Source organism: Hyperolius riggenbachi, chromosome 1 (assembly GCF_040937935.1).
Source record: "Hyperolius riggenbachi isolate aHypRig1 chromosome 1, aHypRig1.pri, whole genome shotgun sequence".
Taxonomy (NCBI): Eukaryota; Metazoa; Chordata; class Amphibia; order Anura; family Hyperoliidae; genus Hyperolius; species Hyperolius riggenbachi.
Window position 1 is genome coordinate 661777453 of NC_090646.1, and position 14382 is coordinate 661791834.

The 14382-nt window shown below is 48.3% G+C and overlaps 1 protein-coding gene across 2 annotated transcripts in view; it reads left to right on the forward strand.

The window, feature by feature from the left end:
• LOC137532233 (von Willebrand factor A domain-containing protein 5A-like) overlaps positions 1 to 14382 on the forward strand; it is a 473069-nt gene that overhangs the window by 125886 nt on the left and 332801 nt on the right. For both annotated transcript variants that reach the window (XM_068252513.1, XM_068252522.1), the window contains exons 10-11: positions 7550 to 7629; positions 13010 to 13124. In XM_068252513.1, the coding sequence (XP_068108614.1) occupies positions 7550 to 7629; positions 13010 to 13124 (195 nt within the window). The remainder of the gene's footprint in view (positions 1 to 7549; positions 7630 to 13009; positions 13125 to 14382) is intronic.

Here is a 14382-nt window from a genome sequence, read left to right on the forward strand (position 1 = left end):
AACCCTTTTTTATATACTTGAATCGATCATTAAAGTAATTGTATTATTCCCATTTATACTTTATTATTGTTTAGTATTTACATATCGCCAACATCTTCAGCTGTGCTGTACAGAGTATTTTGTGTTGTCACTAACTGTCCCTCAGAGGGGCTCACAATCTAATCCCTACCATTGTCATATGTTTATGTATGTATCGTGTTGTGTATGTATCATAGTCTAGGGCCAATTTTAGGGGGAAGCCACTTAACTTATCTGTATGTTTTGGGGTGTGGGAGGAAACCGGAGTGTCCGTAAGAACCCAACACAGACACAGGGAAAACATACAAAGACTCCTTATAGTGCCCTGGCTGGGATTTGAACTTGGGCAAGAGTGCTAACCACTACGCCCCCATGCTGCTAACTAAATATGCAAAGACAGATGGTCCGCAACTTGTCCACTAGTATATAGACTTTATTATGGACGTATCCAGCAAAACAAAGCCGACATGTTTCGGACCCTAAGGTCTTTACTCATGGCTAAAAAGGTACAACACATGACACACTTTTATACAAATGCACACACCTACCACCCAGAGAAGAGGGTGGGGTGAGAAGAGGAGGGAATCCCTCCACGATCTGCCCACAGAAGTGGGCAGGAAAGTACCTCTCATGTGTGAGCAATGAACAGTCATCTAAAATCAAATATAAATAGCATGACATCAATTGTATAAATCTAAAAACATAGTCAGCAAGTGTTAAAACCCAAAAGATAAATGGCACACCTAAAAGGCGCGTCCAGTGAAAATTGGCGCCGGTTAAATAATGGCGCCCCCTTCTGCCCGATATTAGTTTAAAAGCTATATATATATATACACTGTGCAGCGCTGCTTAATATGTCGGCGCTAAATTAATACTAAATAATAATAATAATAATTGCTAATTGGCGTGGGAGATCTTCAATCAAGGTAATTGAAGATCGCAAGATAAGAGGATACTGTTACTAATCTACTCATTTCTACAACCCTACTCATTTCTGAGGATATGGGCGTGGGAACATTTTTTTAAAGGTACAGGTAAGTATTTGTGGTTAATTAAGATTATTAAAATACTTTTCTCGTGGTTGTGTTTTTATTTCATTTTAACGCTTTGTGGAAATGGGTAAGGGGTACTTTGTACCCCTATACTCATTTCTCCTGGGAGGGGGGCGGGAACCTGGGGTCCCCTTCTTAAAGGGGACTCCCAGATGCCACCATGACCCCCCCCCCCAGGGAGTCAACGCCCCCACCTCCTCCTGGGGCCCCAGTCGGCCGGGGCTCCGCATTCTGGCTATACCAGCCTGCATGGGGAGAAGGGGTTACAGAGGCTTGGGAGGGGGGACCCCACGTCTTTTTTTTTTTTTTACATTTATTTCCCACACTCAGAACATAAAAAAAAAAGTTGATAGCAAATTTATAAAAAAAAAAAAAAAATGACGTGTAGTCCCCCCTCCCCATCCTCTGTAACCCCTTGTCCCCCATGCAGGCTGGGATAGCCAGAATGCGGAGCCCCGGCCGACTGGGGCTTCGCACCCTAAGCTATACCAGCCCGCATGGTCCATGGTATGGGGGGGCTCCGGGGGGGAGTGGCAGCCAAGCCTCCCCCTTCCTTCCAAAGCCCTTGTCCAATCCATGGACAAGGGGCCCTTCCCCCCTCCCTTCCAAAGCCCTTGTCCAATCCATGGACAAGGGGCTCTTCCCGCCTCCCTTGCCCCAGGTGGAGGCGGGGGCGACAACTCCCTGGGGGGGGGGGTTCATGGTGGCATCTGGGAGTCCCCTTTAAGAAGGGGACTCCCAGATGCCCACCCCCCTCCCAGGAGAAATGAGTATAGGGGTACAAAGTACCCATTACCCATTCCACAAAGGGTTAAATGAAATAAAAACGCAACAACGAGAAAAGTCCTTTAAAGTTCTAAATCAACCAGAAATACTTACCTGTACCTTTAAGAAAGAAATCCCACGACAATTAGGTCCCACGAAAGTATCCTCCATCTTGCGACCTTCTGTTACATGTTGATTGAAGATATCCGCCGCCCCGACGCCACAAAGCATCTTTAAATTTTAGCTCCAATTGTCCTCATTGGTTCCTTATCAGACCAATGGGGATCAGGAGGATCCCCATTGGTCGATGAGGAACCAATGGGGAGCCTTGGAGCCAAATTTTAAAGATGCTTTTTGCTTAGCTATACTTAGTATAGCTGAGAGTGCGTCTATACAGATGCATTACCGCTAGCTCCCGCTGCCCTCCCTGCCTCTCTCACACCTGTCACCCTCACCCAACCACCCCCTGGTGGTGCCTAACCCTAACCACCCCACTGGTGGTGCCTAACCCTAAGACCCTCCTGGTGGTGCCTAACCCTAAGACCCCCCTGGTGGTGCCTAACCCTAAGACCCCCTGGTGGTGCCTAATCCTAACCACCCCCCTGTTGGTGCCTAACCCTAACCACCCCCCTGGTGGTGCCTAACCCTAACCACCCCCCTGGTGGTGCCTAACCCTAACCACCCCCCTGGTGGTGCCTAACCCTAACCACCCCCTGGTGGTGCCTAACCCTAAGACACCCCTGATGATGCCTAACCCTAAGACCCCCCTGGTGGTGCCTAACCCTAAGACCCCCCTGGGGGTGCCTAATCCTAACCACCCCCCTGGTGGTGCCTAACCCTAACCTCCCCCCTGGTGGTGCCTAACCCTAAGACCCCCCTGATGGTGCCTAACCCTAAGACCCCCCTGGTGGTGCCTAACCCTAAGACCCCCCTGGTGGTGCCTAATCCTAACCACCCCCCTGTTGGTGCCTAACCCTAACCACCCCCCTGGTGGTGCCTAACCCTAACCACCCCCCTGGTGGTGCCTAACCCTAACCTCCCCCCTGGTGGTGCCTAACCCTAACCACCCCCTGGTGGTGCCTACTGCCTAACCCTAAGACCCTCCTGATGGTGCATAACCCTAAGACTCCCCCCCAGTGGTGCCTAACCCCAACCTTGACAGTGTTACATTAAATCCATTCACCGTTTTGCAGTTAAATAACGTCTGCAGTTTGGCTTATGTAGGGCGCTATTGATAAATAACGTTACTGTGGGCAATAACGTCTGCTGTTTGGCAAATGAACGGCACTATTGATAAATAACGTTAGTGTGTGCCACTATTGATAAATAACGTTAGTGTGTGCCGTTTTTCTTCTTTTTTCCCTGTGCGCCATTATTATGCAGTACTAACGATAAATAGCGATAAGCGTATCTTTTTAATGCGGCGCCATTTGTGTGCATAGGCACTGTGTACCATTATTCACTGATCCGCCCTAAGGGGGGTAAAGGCTGGGTCATAAAGTGGTTAAATAATGTAACCTGTCAGCTTTTTACTTCCTATGCTGTTTCTTTGGTCTTTGCACAATATGTGACTGTGCTCCCCTCTTAATGTGTATTTGCTCCTCCCATGGTGTGTCTAAGCTCCTCCCATGATATATCTAAGCTCCTCCCATGATGTGTCTCAGCTACCACCATTATAAGTCCCATGACATTTTTTCTCCCAAGGTGTGTCTGAGCTCCTCCCTTGATGTGTCTGTGCTCCTCCCATGTTGTGTCTTTGCTCCTCTCATGATGTGTCTGAGCACCTCCCACAATGTAAATCTGTTCCTCCCATGATGCATCTGCACTCTTCTCCATGTATCTGTGCTCCACCCATGTGTGCGTTCCTTCCATGACATTCAGATATGCAGAGAGCAGGTCAAGGTACAACATCGTCCATAAAAGCACCTGTATTCCTTAGCTGGGTACAGACAAAGTGTCATAGCATTGGGAGTGACGGAGCCTGACAGCCTTTTTGCGGTAATCGGCTTCCTCGGAAGCCAATCACACACAAGTGTCCCCCAACAGTTAAGTTAGTGTCATGCTCACCAGCAGGCATTCTGTCTGGCGAGGCTTAGCTTCGTGCAGATGAACTCCCAAAGATGCAGACGCCCAGGATTTGATGCAAATGATGTTTTATTTACAGTGAAGGTATGTACATGAAAAACGTTCAAAGTAGATTCCAAGCAGTTCAGGAACAAGCAAGCAACCTTATGTTCAGGAAGCAGCTTTGCAGGAGTATTTACCCAGACAGTGATAATAGCTACAAGTCCACAAGCAGGTATGAAGATATAACTCCAGGAACTCAGCATACAGGTCAGGAGCAACACACGGTCATAACTCCACGAACTCAGCATACGGAACAGGAGCAAACACACAGGCTATGACTAGGGTTGCCAGGTGTCCGGTTTTACACCGGACAGTCCGGTTTTTGTGCGCTGTGTCCGGTGCAAAAAGGCATGCTAAACCGGACAATTAAGTTGTCCGGTTTAGAGCCCCCCCCCCCCCGCAGGAGGAGAACAGCGCAGCAGAGAGAGAGCTGGGAGCAGCGGTGGAGAAGGGGGGCAATCTCCCCCCCCTTCCCTCACCTTAGGGTGCTCTCTCTCCCCCGCTGTCTCCTCCAGGATGATGTGCAGGCTGGCGAGTGGCTGCAGGCGGAACTTACCTCTGTGTCGCTCCAGCGCCGGAAGTTCGGGTCCCGCAGCCGCTGAGATTCGACTCAAAAAAGATCCGGATCAAAGATCCAAATCATTCATGAGCCGGACAACACTTGTTGTCCGGCTCATGAATGATTCGAATCTTAGATCCGGATCTTTTTTGAGTCGAATCTCAGCGGCTGCGGGACCCGAACTTCCGGCGCCTGCGACACAGAGGTAAGTTCCGCCCGCAGCCACCCGCCAGCCTGCACATTATATTGGAGGAGACAGCGGGGGAGAGAGAGCACCCTAAGGTGAGGGAAGGGGGGGGGGGAGACTGCCCCCCTTCTCCACCGCTGCTCCCAGCTCTCTCTCTGCTGCACTGTTCTTCTCCTGCGGGGGGGGGGGGGGGCACCTGGCTACCTATTCTGGGCACATATAGCCCCTGGCTACCTATTCCGGGCACATATACCCCCTGGCTACCTATTCTGGGCACATATAGCCCCTGGCTACCTATTCCGGGCACATATAGCCCCTGGCTACCTATTCTGGGCACATATACCCCCTGGCTACCTATTCCGGGCACATATAGCCCCTGGCTACCTATTCCGGGCACATATAGCCCCTGGCTACCTATTCTGGGCACATATAGCCCCTGGCTACCTATTCTGGGCACATATAGCTCCTGGCTACCTATTCTGGGCACATATACCCCCTGGCTACATATACTGGGACATATATACCCCTGCCTACGTATACTGGGACATTTACACCCCTGCCTACATATACTGGGACATATATACCCCCTGGCTACATATACTGGGCACATATATCCCTGGCTACATATACTGGGAACACTGGCTGTTTGTCATTATGTGCATTTAGTGGTGAAAAGCTGTCTCTTTTGTGCATTTACTGGTGAAAAGCTGTCTCTTATTATGTGCATTTACTGGTGAAAAGCTGTGTCTTATTATGTGCATTTACTGGTGAAAAGCTGTCTCTTGTGCATTTACTGGGGAAAAGTTGTCTCTTATTATGTGCATTTACTGGCGAAAAGGTGTCTCTTATAATGTGCATTTACTGGTGAAAAGCTGTCTCTTATGTGCAGTTACTGGTGAAAAACTGTCTCTTATGTGCACTGGACCAGTACTACTGGTGAGGACAGTTAGTGACATGGCTATTTACTCTGTAATGTGCTGCAGAAGATGTCAGTGCGATATAAATACTATAAATTTTTTTTTTTTAAAAAGCCCATTGCTTAGCCCCACTCTACATAAAAGTGCGCTTCTGACTCCGCCCCTAACTCCACCCCTAACTCCACCCCCTGTCCGGTTTTCTCCATCAGCCGACCTGGCAACCCTAGCTATGACTCCATGAACTCAGACAGGAGCAGGCAACAGGATACTCTCGGCCAGGACAGGAACATAGGCAGGGGCTGCACAAGCAGGGAGGACAATCAATGCGACCGCCAAGGCTGCTGGGAAGTCTGGATCTTAAGTACTCCACTAACGAGGCACTCACCTTGCAGGTGTTCAGACACTCCCATGCAATCTCACTGCAGTAAGACTGAGCAAAATGCAAGGCCAGTCCATAACCGCAGTGAGAAACAGAACTGGGAATCCTCACACACACACATGCAATTCTATTTCAGCAATGTGCAGACAAAAACAAATGCAAAGTCAGCCCATCACTGCAATGACAGGCAGAACTGAGGATCCTTACAGTTAGTCTTAAATACGCTATCACACTTACCGGTAACGCTTCCTGCATTCCAACCAGCTGCTGTGACTCTTCCTGCGTTTGCACTGCTTCTGCTTCAATTTCTCGAGTCTACCGGCCCACTTGCTTGCATCTCACTGAGTGTTTGGAGCAGCTTGCATGAGACTTCCAGGGGGCTGGAGTTACATGCCCAAAAACTGTGATAGTGTATGGAAGACCATAGCCACTTAAGACCCAAGCTGCTGAGGGACACTTGTATGTGACTGGCCTCTGAAGAAGCAGGTTACTGCAAAACGGCTGTCAAGCCCAATCACCCCCACTGCTATGCCACTTTGTCTGTACCCGGCTAAGGAATAAAGGTGTTTTCATGGACAGTGCTGGGCCTCTGCCTGCTCTCTTTATATCTAAATGATCACTGTGTTCCTGCAGCGTACACAGCACAGTCTAGCTGACCTTCTCCTGTTGCCATCTAGTTGTGGACTTTCTCTGTACTTTCTCTGTACTATGATGTGTCTGTGCTCCCCCCACAATGCACGTGCATACCTCTGTTCATGTATCTGTGCTCCGCCAATGTATGTGCTCCTCCCATGACATGTCTGAGCTCCTCCCATGATGTGTCTGTGCTCCTCCCACGATGCACCTGCACACCACTCTTCATGTATCTGAGCTCCTCCCATGATGTTTCTGTGCTCCTCCCATGATGGGTCTGTGCTCCTCCCATGATGCACCTGCACACATCTCTTCATTTATCTATGCTCTGCCCTTGTGTGTGCTCCTCCCATGATATGTCTGAGCTCCTCCCATGATGTGTCTGTGCTCCTCCCATGATGTGTCTGTGCTCCTCCCATGATGCACCTTCACACCTCTCTTCATGTATCTATGCTCTGCCCTTGTGTGTACTCCTCCCATGATATGTCTGAGCTCCTCCCATGATGTGTCTGTGCTCCTCCCATGATGCACCTGCAGACCTTTCTCCATGTATCTCTGCTCTGCCCTTGTGTGTGCTCCTCCAATGATGTGTCTGTGCTCCTCCCACGATGCACCTGCACACCACTCTTTATGTATGTGGGCTCCGCCCATGTCTGAGCTCCTCCCATGATGTGTCTGTGCTCCTCTCATGATGTGTCTGTGCTCCTCTCATGATGCACCTGCACACCTCTCTTCATGTATCTGTGCTCCACCCATGTGTGTGCTCCTCCCATGACATATCTGAGCTCCTCCCATGATGTGTCTTTGCTCCTCCCATGATGCACCTTCACACCTTTCTTCATATATCTGTGCTCCGCCCATGTGTGTGCTCCTCCCATGATATATCTGAGCTCTTCCCATGTGTCTTCTCAGCTATTCCTCTTCACGGATGGAGAAATCGCAAACACAAAGCAAGTGATTGATGAAGTTCAGAAAAATGCTAAGAAACACAGGTAATTATACAGCCCACTCTGTTTCTGTCTCCAAATTATATAAATGGACCTTTACAAGTGATAATCCCAAGTTGGTGGGCGGCGCTGGAGAATGAAATCATCAGACAGTTCTGTAGCTTGTGCTATTAACAGTGCAAGAATGGCAGCAATGTAAATATTCCCCTTGAAAATCAATAGGTGACATGTGAATGTCTTTTGTAGGCTCCACCCACTTTCCTGAATATTAATCCCAGTCACCCAGTGATTAACTGTGTCAGGTTTAAGAATCCTGTTAATAACAGAATGGCTGAAATCAATCTAAGAAATCTGATTGGCTTTTTGTGGCTCCACCCCCTTTTGGACTCAAGTCACCCAGTGACCGACTGTAGCAAGTTTGAAGCCTCTGCCATTAACAGTGTAAGAATGACAGCGGTTTAAATGTTCCCCTCAGTGGCGTACCTAGGGCATTTGACACCCAGTGCTGGGTATTATAAGACACCCCCCTCCCCCCAAAAAGTACAGGGGCAAAAAACAAGTGGGGCTATAACATGCTGCGCCGCAGCAAAAGTGGGCGTGGCCATGACCGGATGAGGGCGGATCTAACTTCAATTTACCGTGAACCTGGGGTGAGAGTGATATGGAGGCTGCCATATTTATTTCCTTTTAAACAATACTAGTTGCCTACCAGCCCTGCTGATCTATTTGGCTGCAGTAGTGAACTGAATCACACCAGAAACAAGCATGCTTGTTCAGGGTCTATGGTTGAAAGAATTAGAGGCAGAGGACCAGCACGGCAGCCAGGCAACTGTTATTGCTTAAAAGGAGATAAATATGGCAGCCTCAATATTATTCTCACCTCGGGTTCCCTTTAAAAGTGCAACGCAAAGACAGTGGGCCCAAGTTTTGGTGACCCTTTCCCCAGAAAATTCACATAATTGTGCAGGTTTTATCAAGAAAATACACGTAATATGTGCAGATTTGCCCAGAATATACGTTCAATCATGTCGGCAGATTTGCCCAGAAAATACATGCAATCGTGTCGGCAGATTTGCCCAGAAAATACATGCAATCATGTTGGCAGATTTGTCCAGAAAATACATGCAATCATGTCGGCAGATTTGCCCAGAAAATACATGCAATCATGTCGGCAGATTTGCCCAGAAAATACATGCAATCATGTCGGCAGATTTGCCCAGAAAAAACATGCAATCATGTCGGCAGATTTGCCCAGAAAATACATGCATTTATGTCGGCAGATTTGCCCAGAAAATACATGCAATTTTGTGGCATACCTGTCCAGAAAACACTTCAATCGTGTGGCAGACCTGGCCAGAACATAAACGCTACCCCTGGCTGCTAATATAAATTAAAAAAAAAAACCATTTACTCACCTGCAGCAGAGCTCCTGTTCCGGCCTCCGTCCGGTGCGCAGCTCCCACGATCCTCTGCAGCCAGCAACTGAAACTCCCAAAGTCTCCAGAGCAGGGCTTCGGACATTTTACTATAGCCCTGCTCTGCCGCTGCGGTGAACTGATGACGAAAGTCAGTTCACCCTGGGGGGTGCTTGGAGAATCTTAGGGGGTGCTTCAGCACCCAAAGCACCCCCCCCCCCAGTGCCGCCACTGCCCCCAGTATAGGTAGCTAGTTGCCCCCAGTGAAGGTAGTATAGTTGTCCCAATATAGCTAGTATAGTTGCCCCAGGATAGGCAGCATAGCTGCTGCCCCCAATGTAGGTAGTGTTGCTGCCCCCAGTGTAGCTAGTATAGTGGCCCCCGTACAGCTGCCCTCCAGTATAGTGGCCCCCATAGTTGCCCCAGTATAGCGGCCCACAGTTTAGATACTATAGTGGCCCCCAGTGTAGCTAGTATAGTGGCCTAAAGGTAGCTAGTAAAGTTGCCCCCAGTGTAGCTAGTATAGTGGCCTCCATTGTAGCTGGTATGGTGCCCCCCCAAGTATAGGTAATATAGTGGCCCACATAGTTGCCCCCAGTATAGCTGCCCCCAGTATAGGTAGTATAGTGGCCCCCAGTTTAGGTAGTATAGTGGCCCCCAGTATAGCTAGTATAGTGGCCCCCAGTTTAGGTAGTATATTGGCCCCCAGTTTAGGTAGTACAGTGGCCCCCAGTATAGGTAGTATAGTGGCCCCCAGTGTAGCTAGTATAGTGGCCCCCAGTTTAGGTAGTATAGTGGCCCCCAGTATAGCTAGTATAGTGGCCCCCAGTTTAGGTAGTATAGTGGCCTCCCCACCCCAATTGTAACTAGAAGGAGGGGTGACAGCAGGGATTGCGGTGGGGAGGGGGGGGACATATCCCCCTCCCTCACCTGGGTCCCCTCCTTCTGCCTCTCTCCCCCCCCCCCCAAAAAAAAAATGCGGGCAGCGGGCCAGGTGCAGTGGTCAGCGAGCAGGCGGGCGCGGAGAATACTCACGTCACTTCCACGTATCAGCCTGGAATTCTGCGTCGCCGTCACGTGCCTATTCTGCGCCTCCAATGATTGGAGGTGCAGAAGAGGCACGTGACGGCGACGCAGCGTTCCAGGCTGATACGCGGAAGTAACATAAGTATTCTCCGCGCTCGCCTGCTCACTTACCACTGCCCCCGGCCCGCTGCCCGCATTTTGAGGGGGGAGAAGAGAGGCAGAAGGAGGAGACCCAGGTGAGGGAGGGGGGGGATATGTCCCCCCTCCCCGCCGCTATCCCTGCTGTCACCCCTCCTCCTAGCGCTGCTCTTCCCCTCCTGCCTGGCTCCTGCATGATTTATGGGGGGTCGTGGCGACACCCCCCTGGCTGTCTGGCACCCGGTGCGCCACTCCCCCCTGTGCACTGTGGTAGGAACGCCCTTGAAAATCAATAGCTGAATTTTGATTGGCTGTTGTAGGCTCCACCCACTTTCCTAAATTTTAATCTCATTCACCCAGTGACCAAGTGTGCCACATTGGAGAACCCTGCGATTAACAGTGTAAGACCGTGTATAACCGTGAGAATGGCAGCCTTTTCCATTTTTTCCATTGACATGAATGGGTGAAATCTGATTTGCTGTTTTTAGCTCCGCCCAGGTGTGCAGGGGGGACGCGAGACCCCCAGAACATATCATCCCAGGTAGTGAGGGATCTGCATACCAAGTTTTGTTCAAATCGGTCAAGGCGTTTGCGAGTGATTGCAGCACATACACACACACATACATACATACGATTTTATATACCGGTATATAGATTATTATTGTCAGATCTGACTGGATTCTCTGCATGCTTGTTTCTGGTGATATTCATACACATTTACTGCAGCCAAATAGACCAGCAGGGCTGTCAGACAACTGCTATTGTTTAAAAGGAAATAAATATGGCAGCATCCTTATACTTCTTACTCAGTTGTCCTTTAAGGGACCTGGAATATAAAAGCAGGCAATGACTGATGCGTAAAAAAAAAGCGTTGGCACTGCAGTATCCAAGGAAGATGGCGACTGCACCTGAGGACCAGCAAGCTCAATTGAATTGAAGCGTGCTCTGACCAATGCAAGCTTATGCAATGTTATCAAAGAATGAAGGTCGGCACTGCAGTCATCAGTATTTATTCATCATGGATAAATTGCAATAGCATAATTCATAAACGAAGTAAGCCTGTGTAGCAATCAAAGCGTAGATGCACATACTGGTCCTGGTGGGCAGTCAGTGGGGTGGTGGGAGCGGGGCACAAGTAGCCTGATAGCCGTTTTGTGCTTATCAGTGCTTCTGCGGAGGCAAAACGGCCGTCAGGCTACTTGTGCCCCGCTCCCACCACCCCACTGACTGCCCACCAGGACCGGTATGTGCATCTACGCTTTAATTGCTACATGGGCTCCCTTTGTTTGTGAATTATGCTGTTGCAATTTATCCATGATGAATAAACACTGATGACCGAAGTGCCGACCTTCACCTTCATTCTTTGATAACCTATTAAAACAGGGACAACAAAAATTTTCTAACCTGCTAAGAGTGGCAAAGCAATGAGGACCTTCCACCTATGAACGTCTGATGGACGTATATGGAATGCCAGTCATCTTGACCTGTTAGGGCTGGTGCACACAGCAAGAGCTTTTCTAAGCACTTTGTGATCTTAAAAGCTCTTGCTAATAATGTAAAAATCCCCCATAGCATTGCATTAGCGAGAGCTTATCAAACCACTTGTTTTTAAAAAGCTCTTGCAGTGTGAACCAGGCCTTAGGCAGGAATTGGTCAAAGTTTCATTTGATGAAGGACACGGTCATATTGCGACTGATGATGATGACCAAATTAGAGAACAGGAAACAGAACTAACTGGACATACTCAAAGAGTCAGAAGACAACATGTGTGGACAAAGGACTATGTGATGAAGCTGGATAAAGGGGAAAGAGGCGCCCAGAGAAGATAAAATGCGTTAAAAACAAATAAAATAAAAAAAAGTGAGGTGGCTTTCCTAAATGAAGACAAATTCACGTATAAATGGAATTTTATTGCGTTTCGTGGGTGCATACGCCCTTCCTCAGGCCAAATAGCAGTGCCTAATAGTGCTTGTAGCCACAAATAAGGCGCCTCTGATCAGGTGAGTAAAGCTGATTTTTTATTTTTTGCCTGATAACTGCGGTATAAAACCCTGACATAATATTCAATAAAAACATGTTTTCCTACTTTTTATATGCCATATGGTTATCATATTTGCATTTGTGCATAGGTATTATTATGCATTTAGAAATTATACGTTCCCAAAAGCACAGTTTTTTGCTTTGTGAGCTGACTTTGCATTTTATTTATAACTGGTTTTATTCATAATTATGTATTGAAGGCAGAAATGCTTTGAGTGTCTGTCTGTGTCCAGGAGAAAACGTGTCACATTCCTTACTTGATACATTTAAGTAAACACAAGATAACACTATCTACAACTTCAGATGCGTCCAGATTTCACTATACTGACCTTTCCAGCCCTGTGTGTAACCCTTTGAATGATGTTTTAGGGGGAAAAAAACGCTGGTTGTATATAATATGCTGTAAATAATTTATTAGAGCAAAGAAGAAATGCTGGGTTTCATTCCGCTTTATAGGAGCTTTTGTAACAAGAGAGGAAATGTGGTGTTCATACTTTTGGCCTGTAGATGGCACTGTTCTACTTGCATTTATGAAAAAAATGATCTGTACTGCTGTGTGTTGTGGGTTCCTGATTCCTGATGATAGATGCTGGAGACACTTAGGAGGGAGCTACTAAATCCTGTAAATAAACCTAGTTCCAGTTACTTGTTCACATTCTTATTGACTTCTCACCTTAACCAGGACCCAAGCTACAATTCCATTAAACCAAAATACCTGAAAGGGAAAAGTTATGCCAACAACCTACCAGAAGCTCAGTTTGTGCCATATCAGGCAGTTGTTTGTCCTCCTTGTTCCCCCTCTGCAGATGCTTCACATTCGGGATTGGTGAAGGAGCCTCCACATCTCTCATTAAAGGCGTGGCCCGGGCAGGAGGCGGAACAGCCGAGTTCATCACCGGAAAAGACCGCATGCAGCCCAAGGTGAGCGGGGCTCAGAGATGCATCTGTGTTATTTTACTATCCACTACAGTATGGATAAGATTGTCTGATGTTAACCACTTTGGTACCGGAAGCGTCTGGATCCGAGATAAACTTTTACTCATTGCATAGTTGTGTTCCTTTCATATAGTTTATAGGGCATTCCTCTAGCCAAATACTTTTTTTGTTTTGTTTTAATACTCTAATTCCCTATAAATTAAACAAGCCTCGCCCACAGCTTTTTACAGTGCCTTGGCACTTTAGCAAGGGCTTATGGGAGCTCAGTCTGGGCAGGAGGAGGTTACTAGCCAGAGATTTCAGAGGCAGAGGGGAGGAGGGAGGAGGAGAGGGGACTGAATTTACACACAGGCAAGCTGATAGCATCTCCAGCCCTCAGCCTGTGACAATGTGATAAACAGAACATGGCTGCCATTGTATCACAGGAATATATAATCATAAAATGTTGAAGCTGTTTGCAGCTAGATATGGGGCTTGATTCACAATGCGGTGCTAACTGTTAGCACGCCTGTGAAAACCCCCTTAGCACGTCTAAACGAGCTTTTCGCACGCAAAACTTTATGCGCGAAAAACTTTAAGTGCGCACTGCACAGAGCGCTCTGCGCGAAGTGCCCATTAAAGCCTATGGAACTTAGCGCGTATAATACTTTGCTTGCGCAAAACTTTGCGCGCACAAAGTTAGCGCGCGATCTGATTGAGAAATCCGATGCTAACCTACTTAGGTCCCTGGTTAGCACGTCTAAAGACTTTAGACGTGCTAAGAAGGCTAGCACCGCTTTGTGGATCAAGCCCATGGTGTGTAAACTTTAGATAAGCTATATAGACAAGTTACTTGTTATAGTTATTGATCTCGGATCCGCTTTAAGGACCAGAGGCTGCTGGTACAGTAAAGCACCGCTTCCCGACGAATTGCCACAAAAATCTGCCAGTTACGCCGTTCTGTCCCCACCGCAGGCTCCTCTCTCTGCCGTCTCTATGACGGCAGAGCACTGTGCGCCGGTCAGGAGCCGCGTTTATTGGCTCCTGAGCCTGTCAATCAATGTAAGCCAATGGGATTGGCTTACAGTGATGACAGGGCCAGGAGCCAATTAAAACAGCTCCTGACCTACTCACAGAGCTCAGCCGCAGGGAAAGCGAATTACGGTGGGGGCAGATCGGCAGTAACGGCGGGGACGCACGGTCAATGCAACGTAGAGTCTACGTCCAGCTAGGTACTCAGCACCACCTGCTGGACGTAGATTCA